At 38.9% G+C, this 16,574-nt stretch overlaps 1 protein-coding gene across 3 annotated transcripts in view; it reads right to left on the bottom strand.

Moving 5' to 3' along the window:
• The window catches only part of FSHR (follicle stimulating hormone receptor), a 189,720-nt gene that overhangs the window by 115,306 nt on the left and 57,840 nt on the right, over positions 1–16,574 (bottom strand). For all 3 annotated transcript variants that reach the window (XM_043918058.1, XM_043918060.1, XM_043918059.1), the window contains exon 2: positions 6,971–7,042. In XM_043918058.1, the coding sequence (XP_043773993.1) occupies positions 6,971–7,042 (72 nt within the window). The remainder of the gene's footprint in view (positions 1–6,970; positions 7,043–16,574) is intronic.

Here is a 16,574-nt window from a genome sequence, read left to right as displayed (position 1 = left end):
TATGGCATAAACAAGTGCAAGAGTGCTAAAGTGACAGTCACCACATAGAGACTAGTGGTGATAGGAGGGTGTTTTACGTTAGTAGCGAGGATTTGTCCTGGTTGAGGAGGTCAGGGAAGGCCTTCCTAGGCAAGTGACACTGGTGTGGGAATCTGAAGCAGAAGGAGGAACTGACTAGATTAAGAGGACAGAGTAGAAAGAAGGTCTTGTCAGAAGGAAGAGCGCGTGCCAGACAAGGCCCAGGGTGGGCAGTGTAGCATGGAACACTGAACTGAACTGAAAAAAGGGGTCAGCAGAGCAAAGAAGAAAATGTGAGAGGTCTAGTCTAGTTGCTTTTCTCTCTCTCTCTCTTTTTAATTTATTTATTTTTAATTGGAGGATAATTACTTTACGTTATTGTGTTGGTTTCTGCCGTATAGCAACACGAATCAGCCATAGTGATACATATGTCCCCTCCCTCTCGAACCTCCCTCCCCCCTCCCACCCCTCTAGATTGTCACAGAACACGGAATTTGAGCTCCCTGTGTCATATGGCAAATTTCCACTGGCTAGCTAATTTTGCATATGGTAATGTATGTGTTTCCATGCTACTCTCTCAATTCGTCCCTCCCTCTCCTGCCCCCACTGTGTCCACAAGTCTCTTCTCTATGTCTGTGTCTCCATTGCTGCCCTGCAGATAGGTTCCTCAGTACCATCTTTCTAGCCTCCATAAATATGCGTTAGTATACGATCCTTGTTTTTCTCTTTCTGAGTTATTTCACTCTATAGAATAGGCTCTCGGTTCATCCACCTCATTAGAACTGAGTCAAATGTGTTCCTTTTAAGGGATGAGTAACATTCCTTTGGGTATGTGTACCACAACTTCTTTATCCATTCATCTGTCGATGGACCTCTAGGTTGCTTTCATGTTAATTTCTTTTTTATGTTCAGAACAGCAGTAAGGTATGTTGTGTGTGTGTGTGTGTGTGTGTGTGTACAGGTATACACATGATTAAGTGTAGATTTAGAAAATATCACTCTGGTTGTCATGTAGAAGATAGATGGGGCAGCACAAGAAGAAGCCTGGTGCAGTTTTCTGGGGAAAGACAATGGTAGCTGGAGAAGGAGATGGGTAGACAGATCAGAAGTATAATCAGGAGGTTAAAAACAATAGGAATTGGTGTTGTACTTAAAACAAAATGTTACACTCTGGCTTTGCTCTTAAACAGCAATTCAGGGGTGTGGAAGAAACCTGTAAATTCTGAATACAATCTGATAAATATGCTGTTGCTACTACAAGCACAAGATTATGGTTTGGAAGCACTGAGAGAGTTCTGGAAAGGCTCTACTCTACAGTGGGGGAGGGGGATAAACCTTTGATCCAGCTCCTGGAGGACAAGCAGGATTCTACTAAGTGGAATTTTAGGTAGAAGGACAGCATCTATACACGAACAGTGAAAATATATTTGTTCACTTGTTCATTTACACATTCAACTGTACCTCTTTTTTGGTCTCTCTCTGTGCCAGGCATGATCCAATGAACCAGCCATCACATTCTAAATAAGCCATATGATATCTGGGAATGGCAGTGCTTGGGAAATGGCAAATCTTCCTGCCTGAAAGTGTGGGCTACACAAATCTTCCTGCCTGAAAGTGTATGGTGGGAGATATGAGCTTTGATTTCTGTGTCAGAGGCTTATGGTTCTTAGAAGTTTTTCTGCAAGAGACTTTGAGCAAGACAGGTCTGGAAGCAGAGTGGTGGGAGTTTGGGCCTTATGCAGTAGGTTGTGCAAGTAACTTTGAACCTCATAGCTGCAGGAGTAAGATGAGAGAATAGGGCTCCAGAGGTATTTGTGAGGGGTGGTCAATAGGACTGGAAGAGCACCTGCATAGCAGGGAGAGAGAAGGCATGTGAGTCACGGGATTTTCTTGGGAATCTGGGCAGATGATGATGTTATCCATTGGGCAATATGAGAAGATCAGAAATTTAAGGATAGAGATAAGGAGTTTGTTTTCATTGTTAGTATATAGGAATGCAAGGGATTTCTGTGTGTTAATTTTATATCCTGCAACTTTACTATATTCATTGATTAGCTCTAGTAATTTTCTGGAAGAGTTTTTAGGGTTTTCTATGTAGAGGATCATGTCATCTGCAAATAGCGAGAGTTTCACTTCTTTTCCTATAAGGAAACAATACCATTCACCATTGCAACAAAAAGAATAACATACTTAGGAGTATATCTACCTAAAGAAACAAAAGACCTATACATACAAAACTATAAAACACTGATGAAAGAAATCAAAGAGGACACAAACAGATGGAGACGCATACCGTATTCATGGATTGGAAGAATCAATATTGTCAAAATGGCTATTCTACCCAAAGCAATCTATAGATTCAATGCAATCCCTATCAAGCTACCAACGGTATTTTTCACAGAACTAGAACAAATAATTTCACAATTTGTATGGAAATACAAAAAACCTCGAATAGCCAAAGTAATCTTGAGAAAGAAGAATGGAACTGGAGGAATCAACCTGCCTGACTTCAGACTCTACTACAAAGCCACAGTCATCAAGACAGTATGGTACTGGCACAAAGACAGAAATATAGATCAATGGAACAGAATAGAAAGCCCAGAGATAAATCCACGAACCTATGGACACCTTATCTTTGACAAAGGAGGCAAGGATATGCAATGGAAAAAAGACAACCTCTTTAACAAGTGGTGCTGGGAAAACTGGTCAACCACTTGCAAAAGAATGAAACTAGAACACTTTCTAACACCATACACAAAAATAAACTCAAAATGGATTAAAGATCTAAATGTAAGACCAGAAACTATAAAACTCCTAGAGGAGAACATAGGCAAAACACTCTCCGACATAAATCACAGCAAGATCCTCTATGACCCACCTCCCAGAATATTGGAAATAAAAGCAAAACTAAACAAATGGGACCTAATGAAACTTAAAAGCTTTTGCACTACAAAGGAAACTATAAGTAAGGTGAAAAGACAGCCCTCAGATTGGAGAAAATAATAGCAAATGAAGAAACAGACAAAGGATTAATCTCAAAAATATACAAGCAACTCCTGCAGCTCAATTCCAGAAAAATAAATGACCCAATCAAAAAATGGGCCAAAGAACTAAACAGACATTTCTCCAAAGAAGACATACAGATGGCTAACAAACACACGAAAAGATGCTCAACATCACTCATTATTAGAGAGATGCAAATCAAAACCACAATGAGGTACCATTACACGCCAGTCAGGATGGCTGCTATCCAAAAGTCTACAAGCAATTAATGCTGGAGAGGGTGTGGAGAAAAGGGAACCCTCTTACACTGTTGGTGGGAATGCAAACTAGTACAGCCGCTATGGAAAACAGTGTGGAGATTTCTTAAAAAAATGGAAATAGAACTGCCATATGACCCAGCAATCCCACTTCTGGGCATACACACTGAGGAAACCAGATCTGAAAGAGACACGTGCACCCCAATGTTCATCGCAGCACTGTTTATAATAGCCAGGACATGGAAGCAACCTAGATGCCCATCAGCAGATGAATGGATAAGGAAGCTGTGGTACATATACACAATGGAATATTACTTAGCTGTTAAAAAAATTCATTTGAATCAGTTCTAATGAGATGGATGAAACTGGAGCCCATTATACAGAGTGAAGTAAGCCAGAAAGATAAAGAACATTACAGCATACTAACACATATATATGGAATTTAGAAAGATGGTAACGATAACCCTATATGCAAAACAGAAAAAGAGACACAGAAGTACAGAACAGACTTTTGGACTCTGTGGGAGAAGGTGAGGGTGGGATGTTTCGAAAGAACAGCATGTATATTATCTATAGTGAAACAGATCACCAGCCCAGGCTGGATGCATGAGACAAGTGCTCGAGGCTGGTGCACTGGGAAGACCCAGAGGAATCGGCTGGAGAGGGAGATGGGAGGGGGGATCGGGATGGGGAATACATGTAACTCCATGGCTGATTCGTGTCAATGTATGACAAAACCCACTGAAATGTTGTGAAGTAATTAGCCTCCAACTAATTAAAAAAAAAAAAAGAGATAAGGAGTTTGTCTGGATATGAGGCACTTGCGGTTCATTTAGGGGTAGGTCTTGAGGAATCTCTCCATTTCAAAGCAAGAATTATGGCCTCAGAGGAGAGGTGAGTTTAGGCAGATGCAGATTTAGGAGCCCCAGTAGTAAGACATTATTTGATAAATAATAATTTGAAGGTGTGAGTATAAAGAAGGAAACTGGCCAAGAAATGGGGCCCTGGAATACCTGAACTTTTGAGGGGCAGCTGAGGAATAAGAAAGGAGACAGAACTGGTTATGGAGTAGTCTGGGGTGTTCAGCAGGCAGGTAGAAGGGTGAGGTGTCACTGAAGCAAAAGGAGAAAGAGTAATGAGAAGGATGGCGTGAGTGGTCAACGTAATCAGAAGCTACCTGTTGGTTAAGCGCTAAGAGGACAAAGTAGAAGTCGTCAGTTCTGGAAGTTTGGGTGTTATTGGGACCTTTGATAGAATAATTTAACAGTGTGAGAAGATTTGTGGTCAAATAGCAATTGGACTGGAACGAGGAGTGACTGAACAGAAAGGCTGAACAGAATGCAGGCTGCTTTTTCAGAGGAGGGGTAGTGATGAGGAAGAGATAGGAAGGGGGAAGAGAAAGAAGGCAGGATTTATCCAGAAAGGTTTTCCCTCTTCTTTTTAATAAGCATACGTGAAACTAGGCTACATGTGCAGAATGAATGAAATGGATTTTGTGATTTGTGGAGAGGGAGATATTGAAAAGGAAGCCAGTAGTTATTAGGTTCAGGAAACTGGTTAAAAACTGGAAGAATAAAATAAATGAAGAAGAGATATCTGGAAAGATCTGATCTGAACTCATCAGGGGCCAAGAAAAGGAGGTGAGACAAAGGAACAAAGGATGAAGGGTACAAATCGTCTGTTCAGAGTTCGGTTCAGTGCTGGCTCCTCTACTCAGGAATGCTTTCTTAGGACATGAAAAGTACTGCAAAAATAAGATTTTTTTTTTTTTAATGGCATCTGTGTCGGTACAGGCTGATTCATAAAAGCATGTGGTAGAAATGGACATCCTGTGACTCAGGAAGCTGAGTTTCAAAAGCAGCTGCTCTGTCTCTGGGATTATTGCTCTGTCATCTCAGATCAACCCTCTGTCACCACAGGAAGTTCTCCTGGGAGGCTAAGCACCCAATGAGGGGTCAGTCACATTTTCTGGATTTAATTATATTAAGGTGAATTATTTGTACCTGGTACTGATGACTTTAGAATGATTTCTATGCAATTTTACAGACTGGTTGAAGGGGCAAGACCTACCCAATCATCATCAAATCTCTGTTAATTTCAGGCAGGGTAATGGCTGATCCATCCAGGAATACACGTTGAGCTGAAAGCTCTCCTACACTATTTCTTTCCTGTTTTCCTTGGTGAACTCTGCTCAGATGAGTGCCCCATCTTGCAATTCCTGTGCCTATTGAATGTGTTCAAGAAAGTAAACCCTGAAGACCACAGGTCTTAAACTGGGCTCCCGTCCAACAGGGAGATGCTTGCATGTAGATTGCATAAGCCATTCCCCACTATACAAATGCCTCCCTTGATATACAGATGAGGAAACCACAGATCTCAGAGACAGACTGATTTAATCAAGGTGACACAGTTAAGTTTATATTAAAACTAACACTCAAACATAGGATTCTGGCCAATCTCTTCTAACCAAGTGACTTAACCACTGAAATATGTTGCTACTTTCTCTGCTTTGTGTTTCTTTCATTAATGGATTTATTTCTCACTTCCTCGGACCCGGGCAAGTATTCTTTCTAAAAGGCAGGTGAAAGAATCAAGATAAAAATTTACTGGCTTAAAGAAGGAAAAACATATATAACTGAGGGAGGGGTGTTGCTTATTCTTATAGTGAAAAAAAAAGGTTCCCTTCTGTGTAATCCATCTATCTATTGGTGTACTTACTGGTGCTTAAGTTCTGGATTCTGGCTGCAATTATGGTGAAAAATACTTTTTCCATTTCTTAAAGCCTGGGGGATGGGATCAAATACCTTCAAAAGCAGAGTGGGTTACCATAAGCATGAAATAATTTGCTGGGTTTTTTTTTATTACTTTGTACCCCACTTTGAGAAAAGCTTATTTGGGGAAACCCATACATTAAGCTAGCCCAATAAAACTCAAATGTTGAAGATCTTAAAAAAAAAAGCAAATATTTACATTAACAAAGTCTACTCTTTTCAAAGGAAATCGTCTTCAGTGCTCTAAACTTTCCCAATACTTCTGAATGTTTATCTGTCATTTACCACTTGTCAGCATGGCTTAGGGACAAGAAGTTCACAAAATCTCTAAAGCCCAAATGTTAGTCCCTGCTGTCAATTAAAAATTAATCAGAAATAATAGAGAGTATCTTTAAAAAGAATGGATGTCAGCAGAGAAAATAGGCTTTGGTTTATAAAAATTCCACTCACAGGTACTTTGGGAACAAAAGAAAGAAAATGAAAGTGTTGGTAGCCCAGCCTGACTCTTTGCAACCCCATGGACTGTAGCCTGCCAAGCTCCTCTGTCCATGGGATTCTCCAGGTAAGAATCCAATGGAGTAGATGCCATTCCCTTCTCCAGGGGATCTTCCTGACCCAGGGATCAAACCCGTGTCTCCTGCATTGCAGGAAGATTCTTTACCATCTGAGCCACCAGAGAAGCCAAATTTTGTACCAAAAAAGTGAGAATTTTTTGGATTGACCTTATGCCTATTTCAGTGGCCACATGCTGAAAGATTCCACAAGTTTAGGAAATATGGGAAGGAAACGCAATTGGACAAGATGCAAAATCTTTGCTTGGCATGTCATTCTAGTTCCTAAGCATAAAGAATCATGCTAGATGTGATCTGAGGTTGCTGCCTATAGCCATTCAAAGCACCCACACACTCTTCAGGTACATACATTTTCTCCAGGTCTTCAAATCCTGAAAAGGCTCCTTTTGGGATGACTCGAAGCTTGGTGAGAACAAACCTCCTGAAAAGAGAGTGAGCATAAAATATCACAACCTATTCATTCATCGATTAGTCACTGAGTGCCTAAGATATAACAACAGATAACAGCCAACGCATACTATGTGCTTGCCATTTAGTAATGGTGATAATTGCTTCTCCATGATCCCTTTTCACCCATATCACAAAGCAGTGATATGGGCACTATTGTTATCCCTCTTTTTCATAAGAGGAAACTGAGGTTTAGGGAGGGTTAAAAAATTTGCCCAGGGTCAGGTGGCTAATATGTGGCAGAGTTAGGATATGAGCCTTCTGTTCATCACTACTCCATGTTGCCTCGTTTGGCCCTATGTGAGTCTCCTTATTTTTCTCTACTCCAACTCTCAATACCTACACCCTGTTTCCTCAGCTGACTTTTCTTACTTCAGAAAAAAAAAAAAAAAAGAAACCAGTAGAAGAGAACATCCTCATGCTCTCACATGGCTCCCAGCTAACCTCCCACCTGCACCTGGGCTTATTATACACCCTGTCCCACTTCCTGTTACTATGGGTGAGCTGTCCAGGGTCCTGACTAAAAACCAGCTCCTCTGATCCACACCACATCTCTATCCTTGCCTTGTGAAGGTAGCCACTACAGTCGTTTCCCCCTTTCTTTCATACATTTCATTCACCTACTTTTTCTTCTTTATTGGATCCTGCCCATCAGTATACCAACATGCCTTAATTTCTCCCATCTTAGAAAAATCTTAACCCCATCCATCTTTAGCTTTTGCCATTTCCTTCTGCTGGAAAAATTTGTCTCATGCTTGCTTCAATGTTCTTCTGATGGCTTCTCATCTTAGTCAGGAAAAAAAAACCAGGTAGTATATAATGGTCTTCAGGATCCTACAGGATCTTCCCACTCTCCTTTCCCATAGATCCTCTAACTTCAATTTTGACACCTCACACCACTGATTATTTCATTCTCTTCACAGTAATCTCTTACTATTCTTTGTACAGACCAGGTTCCTTCTTGCCTAATATTTCTGCATTTGCAATTCTCTCTTCCTGGAGAATTCTTCTTTCATATTTTTCTGGCTTGCTCCTTCAGCCAGCTGCTTGCTTAAATGTCACTTTCTTAGTAAAGCTTTCCCTAACTACCCTATTTAAAATGACAGCTTCCCCAACTTAGACTGTTAGCCTTAGCTTTCTTCATAGTATTTCTGATATGTTTAATCTTCTATTTACTTATCTACTTATATATTAATATACTTACTTATCTTTTACCCAAAACTAGAATGCAAGCTCTGTGAGGGCAGGGATTTTTATCTGATTTGCCTATTGCTGTATACCAAATGCCTGGAACAGTGAATGATGTATGACACATATTCAGAAAAATGTTTCTTGAATGGCTATTGAAGTCTGAGAGTTCTAGGCTTGAGGGTAGAATTACAGGTGACCCTTTGGGAATCTATAACAGGAGTACTATTTCTGCTCCCTCTCACTTTCCTTGCTTTGCAATTGGTTAATAGGGATTTCGTTTTCCCCCTACTATAATCCTTCCTTCTGCAAGGCAGTCTGTTAGTGGGCATTCAGTGTGGACTTGAAGTTTCACAAACCTTCTTTACATTAGTCTCCTTTTTTTTAAATTGGTATTAGTGAAATTCCTGTTTCATAAAGTTATTGTTCAAGCAAGCAGTCCTTTTCTTCCACTTTGTTTGTTTGCCTTTCGTTGTCATGTCCTCACCAGTTCCAGGGTGAGGAATCATGAGAGAGAATTCTGTGTACTGTTCTTGCTCTGGAGGATTTTATACACATGGGAAGGCAAAAAATAGAAGCCTTGGAATCACAAGAAAACAGATGTGGGATACAGTTGATGTAACAACTATAAATGTTATACAAGGATTAAAATGTAAAATTCCCATAGTACATAAATAAATATATATAAGGAAGGTTGGAAGGAGCGTGTGAGCTTGAGCTTGGATCTCAAAACTATCAGATCATATTGATGCTAAAAGCACAGTCTCCATGAAAGTATTTGGTCTAATTTAGGGTTGAGTGTAATGGTTCTGGAACAGTGTAACTTATTAAATGCTCATCTGAAAAGAATCAAGGTCAGTTCATATTCTCTTAATGTTCTCACTTAATCTTAGTTAAAGTAGACAAATTTCTTTTGTTCCTATTTATTACAAGACAGAAAAATTATGAAAACAAACTGGTAAAGGCAAAGAATAAAATTGTTTTAAACTACTTAGTCTAAAACTTCAAGGGAGTTGACATACTAAGGTAAATACTAGTTAATAAGACATGCAAAGAGTGGAAGCTTGTATAATTGACTTTATTTGATAATGAGTCAACCAGATAGTTCTTTTGGATTCAACTTTAGTATCAAGCACATATTCTAAAACTTTTAATGTCTATTCCTGTATTAAGTGGTTCAAACTAATTAATAAAATTAAATCTTATCGAAGATTTAAAGTCTTCCATCTCCTGAAAGGCTATAAATTAGATCCACTAAAGATCACCCAGAAGTCTTATGTAAAACATAGCCAATATTGTTTCAGTTGCATAGCTGAGCTTATAAAAAAGTATAAGACATTTCTAGGGACCTAGAGTATAATAACTGAATACCAGATGGAAACTGGAGTCATGAATGCAAAAAGAATTCTAAGAAGGTAAATTGAAGTCAGTGTATTCTGGGAGTGTCCGGTTGGGGGAGGAGGGGATAAAGAAAAGAAGTTGGGAGGAGGGGTATCTGGACTTGGTAGACAAAGCATTTGTGTTTTGATCCCATGAGATGAAATATGGAAGTTGGAATGCAAAGATTTATTTATGTATGTCATTGTCTGTCTACCTACCTATCTATCTACCTATCTATCATATGTGTTTTCTAGAAAGAAAGTGGAGAATATCAATTTTCAATGAAATAACATCTGGAGAATTTCCATAATTTATGAAAGACATAAATGCTCAGATTCAGAAACCTCAATAAGTCTCAGGAAGGGAAACAGACAAATCCATTGTCAGATACCTGTGAATTAAAACTGTAGAGCCAAAAAAGAATTTTTTAAAAATGCAAACAGAAGAAAAAAGTCATTATCTTCAAAGGAAAAAAAAAATACAATTAGAAAGCTTGGTAAAAATATCTTCAAAATTATTAGAGAAAATAACTGCCAGTTTAGAGTCCCGTTCCCAGAAGTAGTCATTCAAATGTGGGGGTAAAATAAAAAGAATTTAGAAAAGTTTAATTCACCCTTAACAAAGTTTTAGCAAGAAATTTCCCTTAGAAAATAATCCAGTGGGAAGGCTCAAAAACAAGGAGGAGTAGTGAACATAGAAATTAGTACTCCTTATTGAATAGGTAGGTTTATAATGGTTGGAAAACTCACCTATTTAATAAGGAACACTAAAAAAATAGTGACCAAGTCCATTCATGATAAAACATTTTGACACACAAGGAAAAGAGAGAATATCCTTAATCTGATAAGGAGAAAAATCTATTGTACCACTACAATAAATACATCATACCCAGTGATGAAATGTTAGACACATTTCTTTTAAAATTAGAAATGAGGCAAGGACGCCTGCTGTTGCATCTGCCACTCAGTATTGTCCTAGGCACCCTAGCCTATACAGTAAAATGAAAAAAAAGAAAAAGATATATTAAGATTATTGATGAAAAACTGTCATTGTCTATAGATAACATAATTGTCTATAAAGCAAACTCTAACCTAAGAGATCAGTAGTAGAACTAATAAAGTCTAGTTGGGTAGGTGGCTGTATAATTAACACACTTAATTTTCATTCTTATATTATTTTAAAGTATATCACTGGTAATGGCCATACAACTTATGTTTAAGGGAAATCACACTGTTGTAAAAATATCAGTTTTAATCCACATTAACAGAAATTAAATGCAAGACCCATATAAGACATAATAGTTTTTGCTGTTTCTTTTGATACATGTGAATGGAAATTGACTAGCTGGTTAATATTCATATGGAAGAGCAGTTTTGAAGAATAGCCAAAACAATTTTGAAGAAGTAAAACAAGATTGGGAGAATTGGCATAATAGGTGATATGATTTTTATAAAACTATAGTGATTAAAATGCTGTGGTATTGACAGAGATTAATCAGTAGACCAGTGGAAAAGAAAACAAATATAGAAATAGACCATTAAACAAAAGAAAATGACATGTGAGAGAGTAGCGTTAAAAATCTATGGAGGAAGATGTGGATTAATCAATAAATGCTTAAAGTATTGATTATCCTTGTTGATAAAAATAAAACCTTTATTATCATATTAAAATCTCAATTCCAGGTTTATTAAAAATCTAAATGGGAAAAATCAATACTTTAAAACTTTTAAATAAAATGTAACATTTTATTGAGAAAATTGTCTTTTAAAAAGATATGAAAATTGTATACCAAAATTGTAAAGCTAATAGATTTGACTATAGTAAACTTAAAATTTATCAAAAACAAAGATAAAATGGGGAAATAGACTGGGGAAAGATGTTTGCAACACATACAACTAACAAGGGTTGGCATCCAAAATACAAAGAACTTTACAAAATAATGAGAAAAATACAAACAACCCAGTAGAAAAATTGGCAAAAGAAAAGAACAGGCAATTCATATAAGAGAAAATGCAAATGGCCAATAAACATATGAAAAGATGCTCAACTTCACTAGTAATTAAGAAAATGCAAATTTAAACAATAATTAGATGCCTTTAAATACCACCGTATTGACAAACACTATAAGGAATACTTCACAGTAGCAGTGCTGGTGAGACAGTGGAATATTAGGACATTTTCTACACTCTTGATGGAAGGATAATTTGCTACGAGTACTTTCAGTAGCCACTAGGCAAAATGTATTAAAGTCAAAGAAACAAATGCCTTTGGATCCAGTTATTTCAAGTCTCTTGGCCACATATACACATGGAGACAGGTAAAAGATTAACCACTGCAAGATCATTTGTTAAAAAAAAAAAAACAAAACTGGAGACAAATGCTCATAAACAAGAGAATGAATATATGATAATCAATTGTGATATACTGACGCAATGCCAAATTACAAAGCAGTGAAAATAAACAAACTAGCTGGAGCTGCATTCAAAAATCTGGATAAATCCTGAAAGCAGAATGTTGAGCAAAAAGTGAATTACATGTGTAGTATGTACAGTGTGATGTGATTTTCATAAAGGTTAACAACATGCAAAATAAAACAGTTTATTGTTTTGTATGAATTGTGTTTTTTTCATTCTGTATTTTTGATGTTTTCAGATCTTGTGGTATGTTGATTCTGGAAGGACTACTCCTCCCAGGGCTAATTCCTAGAGACAGCAAACAACTGGCCTCAGAGTGTATGTTTCTTATGCAAACCAACTAATCCACCCACCCCCCCCCCCGTGCCCCCCCCCCCCAACACCCACCACTTCCTTTAAGGGGCCCTTATACCCTAAGCCTCTGTTTCTCTACCCTGATCACCCCAGGGAAGCTCCTACACTGCAGAGTCCTAAACCTGTTTACCCTGTTTTTTTTCCCCCTTGGAAGCCACAAGGAAAGTTCTTGCCTGTTTTCCCCCAGCTCCGGTTGCCACAAGACAAACCCTGGTGCTTCCTCACAGCCCCCCTTTCTCTTGGGAGCTGTGAATATGACAAACCGTCTTTTCATGGCAGTTGGCTTCTAATATGTTGGCTTCACCATACTCGAATAATAAGACCCATGGCTTCCCTGGTGGTTCAGACGATAAAGAATCTGCCTGCAATGCAGGAGGCCCAGGTTCAATCCCTGGGTTGGGAAGATCCCCTAGAGAAGGGGATGGCAACTCACTCCAGTATTCTTGCCTGGAGAATTCCATGGACAGAGGAGCCTGATGGCCTACAGCCCCTGGGGTCTCAAAGAGTCAGACATGACTGAGTGGCTAATATTTTCACTATATTCAAATAATAATAAGATCCATATTTCAAAATATGTTTAGAGATGCATACAGATTTATCAAAAGGAAACTTCTGAGAATGACAACAGCAAAATCACCGTGTTTACCTCTGTGACAAGGAAAAGGAGTGAAACACAACTCTAAAGTATTTCTCAAAAAGATCTGAGCCATTTTGACCAAATGTTAAGATTTAGCAAAGCTGAGTGGTACTTTATGAGTGTTTATGATATCATTTTGTATGCTTCATACTTGAAATATTTCATAATTAGTTTTTCAAGACTGAAATTCTCACCAGGCCATATCCCCAGCATCATTTATTTATGTCTGTTTTTAAACAGAGAGAGCTATTTAAAAATGTCATCATACCCTTCATGTCAGATGGCAACTTTCATACTCTGTAAGGGGGGCATAAAGTTGCCTGAACAATTTCTGTAAAGATGCACAATTCATCAATATGATTCCAAAAAGAAAATTTTCTTCACTATATTGCAAGTTATTTCATGTCTCTTTCGTGATAAATGGGGTGGGTGGGGTTTATTTTTTATTTTTTACTTTCCTGAAATGGGGAAGCTTTAGGATTCCCTTGAACAAGCAATTAATTTCTTGGGTGGTCGATTCACCCTTGGCCAAATTTAATTCCTCTTTGTGGATTAAAGGAGAATAGTTTAAAAGATCCCATAAAAAGCTTTCTGGCAGTTTGGAAAACAGCCAATATTCTTTTTGAGGAAGCTGCCTTTTTATGATGGCCCAAGGTGTAAATGACACTGCTCTCTGTGTTCTTTGAATTTCACATGAGTTTAAAAAATTAAAGTGAGAACAGTTTGACACAGGGTATACAAAAAGAAACTGATCATCGTCCTGACCTCGAAATGCCAAGAGTTTTTGTGCTTCACAGTCTTTAGGTCAGACCGCTACCCTAATTAACTTTCTGGGAATGTGTTTAGGAAAACTATCCTAGGGGGTGGATTGAATTAAATGAGGAAATCATCTGGAAAAAAAAAAAAAAAAAGAGTATAGCTAACTTGATTTGGCTCTTTACCATGACCCAGGAGATGACTATCTCACTGTCAAAATCATTTGGGCATCTAATTGGGTGTATTTTTCACTTTGCCACATGAGTCATGAAACCAGTGGGGCAGTGAATAGCAGGAAGGAAGAGGTGAGAAGGTAGGAAGAGCAGGCTTCCTTATATAACTGGACTTTAAGCTTTAAAAAAAAAATTCTCCACCTTCTGGCATGTCTTAACTGCCTAGATGTGGGGTGCTCTGTCACGTGCAATGTGAGATGTTCTGTAAAGTACAGAGAAATTGGTTCAGCTGACTTTAGCCCTTTACCCACCTCCAGGCTGTGTGTGAAAATGCCAACTATCCATTGGGATTGCAAAGGCTCTCGTGGAGGTTTCTTGGAATAGACGTGTCAGTGTTCTTTGTACTTTTCCTTCCTGGTGTGGAGGAGACACTTGTTCTTCACCTTTAGCCAAATGTGGGAGGTATGAGGAGAACTAATTAAAGAGTTTGTCACTCATTTCCTGCATATCTAGGTGATATAGAGTCTGGCTTATGACTAAAGTCTGGCCTCTAAAGGTGAGAAATGGCCAGCTGCTTTGGGAAAGAGGTGTGACGAAGGTGTGGGTTTCCCAGAAGCCAGGCCTGTACCCAGCCAAAAGGAACTGGCCTCTCATCCTGAAAAGAATGGACTTGCCTGAATAGTGACCAGAGCCCAATAGAAAACCTGACTGGAGTAGACTTCCAGAAGCCTGTAGGAGGAAGGAACTGCTCCCTCCGAACTACTCTGAGCAGTGGAATAGGGAGGCTTTAAATAGGATGAAAGAGGGGACCTTGAATAACATTTGACACTGGACTTTCATGACATTTATGAGAGTACACAGCTATGGCATCTGCCCTGAATTTCATCTGGGATGGGGAAGACAAGTCAATGGAGCAGGTTTGCCTGGCAGTGGCAGTTAAGAAGAGAGCTCCTTCTTTTTGTATCCCACCGAATCCATCCTGATCAGTATGTTATGGCTTCTGTGTCTTCCCCAAATCTTTCTCTGTAGACATTTATCCGTGAGAGAAATGTATTCTGAGCTTAAATGGGAGAAGGAATAGAAAGGAATAGAAAACATTCTTGTTCCTGTTTCCTCCCCTTTTATTTAGTTCTCATTACACGGGCTGACAGTGAGCAATTTAGGACAGAGAGGATAATTTGGCTTTTCCTTTTGGTGTAGTTTGAGATAGAAGAAAGGTTTGCATATCAAAGCCCCAGCCACAGGGATTATCTGCATACTAGCCAAAAGGAGGCAAAGTCCGCTTGCCCAGACATTCAGTTCCCATTGACCTTCTATCTAGTTTAACTTCCAGATAGTCTGTCTCAAGGTTCGTCTAGTTAAAGTTATGGTTTTTCCAGTAGTCATGTATGGATGTGAGAGTTGGACTATAAAGAAAGCTGAGCACAGAAGAATTGATGCTTTTGGAACCATGGTGTTGGAGAAGACTCTTGACAATCCCTTGGACTGAAAGGAGATCCAACCAGTCAAAACTAAAGGAAATCAGTCCTGAATATTCATTGGAAGGACTGATGCTCACGGTGAAATTCCAGTACTTTGGCCACCTGATGTGAAGAACTGACTCATTTGAAAAGACCCTGATGCTGGGAAAGATTGAAGGCAGGAGGAGAAGGGGACAACAGAGGATGAGATGGTTGGATGGCATCACCGACTTGATGGACATGAGTTTGAGCAAGCTCTGGAATTGGTGATGGACAGGGAAGCCTGGCGTGCTGTAGTCCATGGGGTCGCAAAGAGTTGGACTCCACCGAGTGACTAAACTGTACTCAATCTGTCTCATGTAGACACTGCCACATGCCATTGTATCAACTCATGATACCATGATGTTTTCTTTGGGAGAGAAGGTATAGTTGTAGGTGGGTAGGTGCCACTCCAAACCCAACTCCAATGACACCTCATTGTCCGGCAAGTCTCAGGGATTTCCCATCATCAACCTTCTGAGAGTGGTGATTCTTCACTTTTGTCATCTTCCAGTGAACAGGAATTTCTAATAGCTGTTTTGAATCTGCTTTTTTAAAATTTCCACTTATGTCCCGTTATCTCAGCATCTGTGCTGGACTGATAAAGGGGGTGAGGCTCTCCTGCTAACTATATACCATTGCTGACTTTATCTCCTCCTTTATATAACCTTTATATCAAGGTTGCAGAGACTTCTTTTCCTGACTAACTCCGCCCCTCAATCCCTTGTTTGCACCAAGTGGCTCTGAAATTACACTCTACACCACATTTTATCACCTGTTCACTTCCATTTTTTCAGCTGTTCACTTTCATCATCTTTTACCTGAATCTAATGCCTGATTGATAACTCATTTATATGAGAGCTCAGGATGAAGAAGCAACATGATGAAAAGAAAAGATCACTAAGGATAAAAAATTAGAAATCTGGGTTCTCTTCTGGCTGTGCTACAAAGTATGCAAATAACAGAGAAAAGTCAAGTCCAATCAATAAAGTGAGGGAGTTGGGCCCAATGATCTCTAAAGCCCTAGAAGATAGATTTCACACTGTGGTTGTATAGTGGAATCCTCTTCAAACGCTCTCCCATTTCAGTCATATTCTGTGTAAAG

The sequence above is a fragment of the Cervus elaphus genome, chromosome 11 (assembly GCF_910594005.1).
Source record: "Cervus elaphus chromosome 11, mCerEla1.1, whole genome shotgun sequence".
Taxonomy (NCBI): domain Eukaryota; kingdom Metazoa; phylum Chordata; class Mammalia; order Artiodactyla; family Cervidae; genus Cervus; species Cervus elaphus.
The sequence above is the reverse complement of the archived record's forward strand: the minus strand, read 5'-3'. Positions and strand labels throughout refer to the sequence as shown.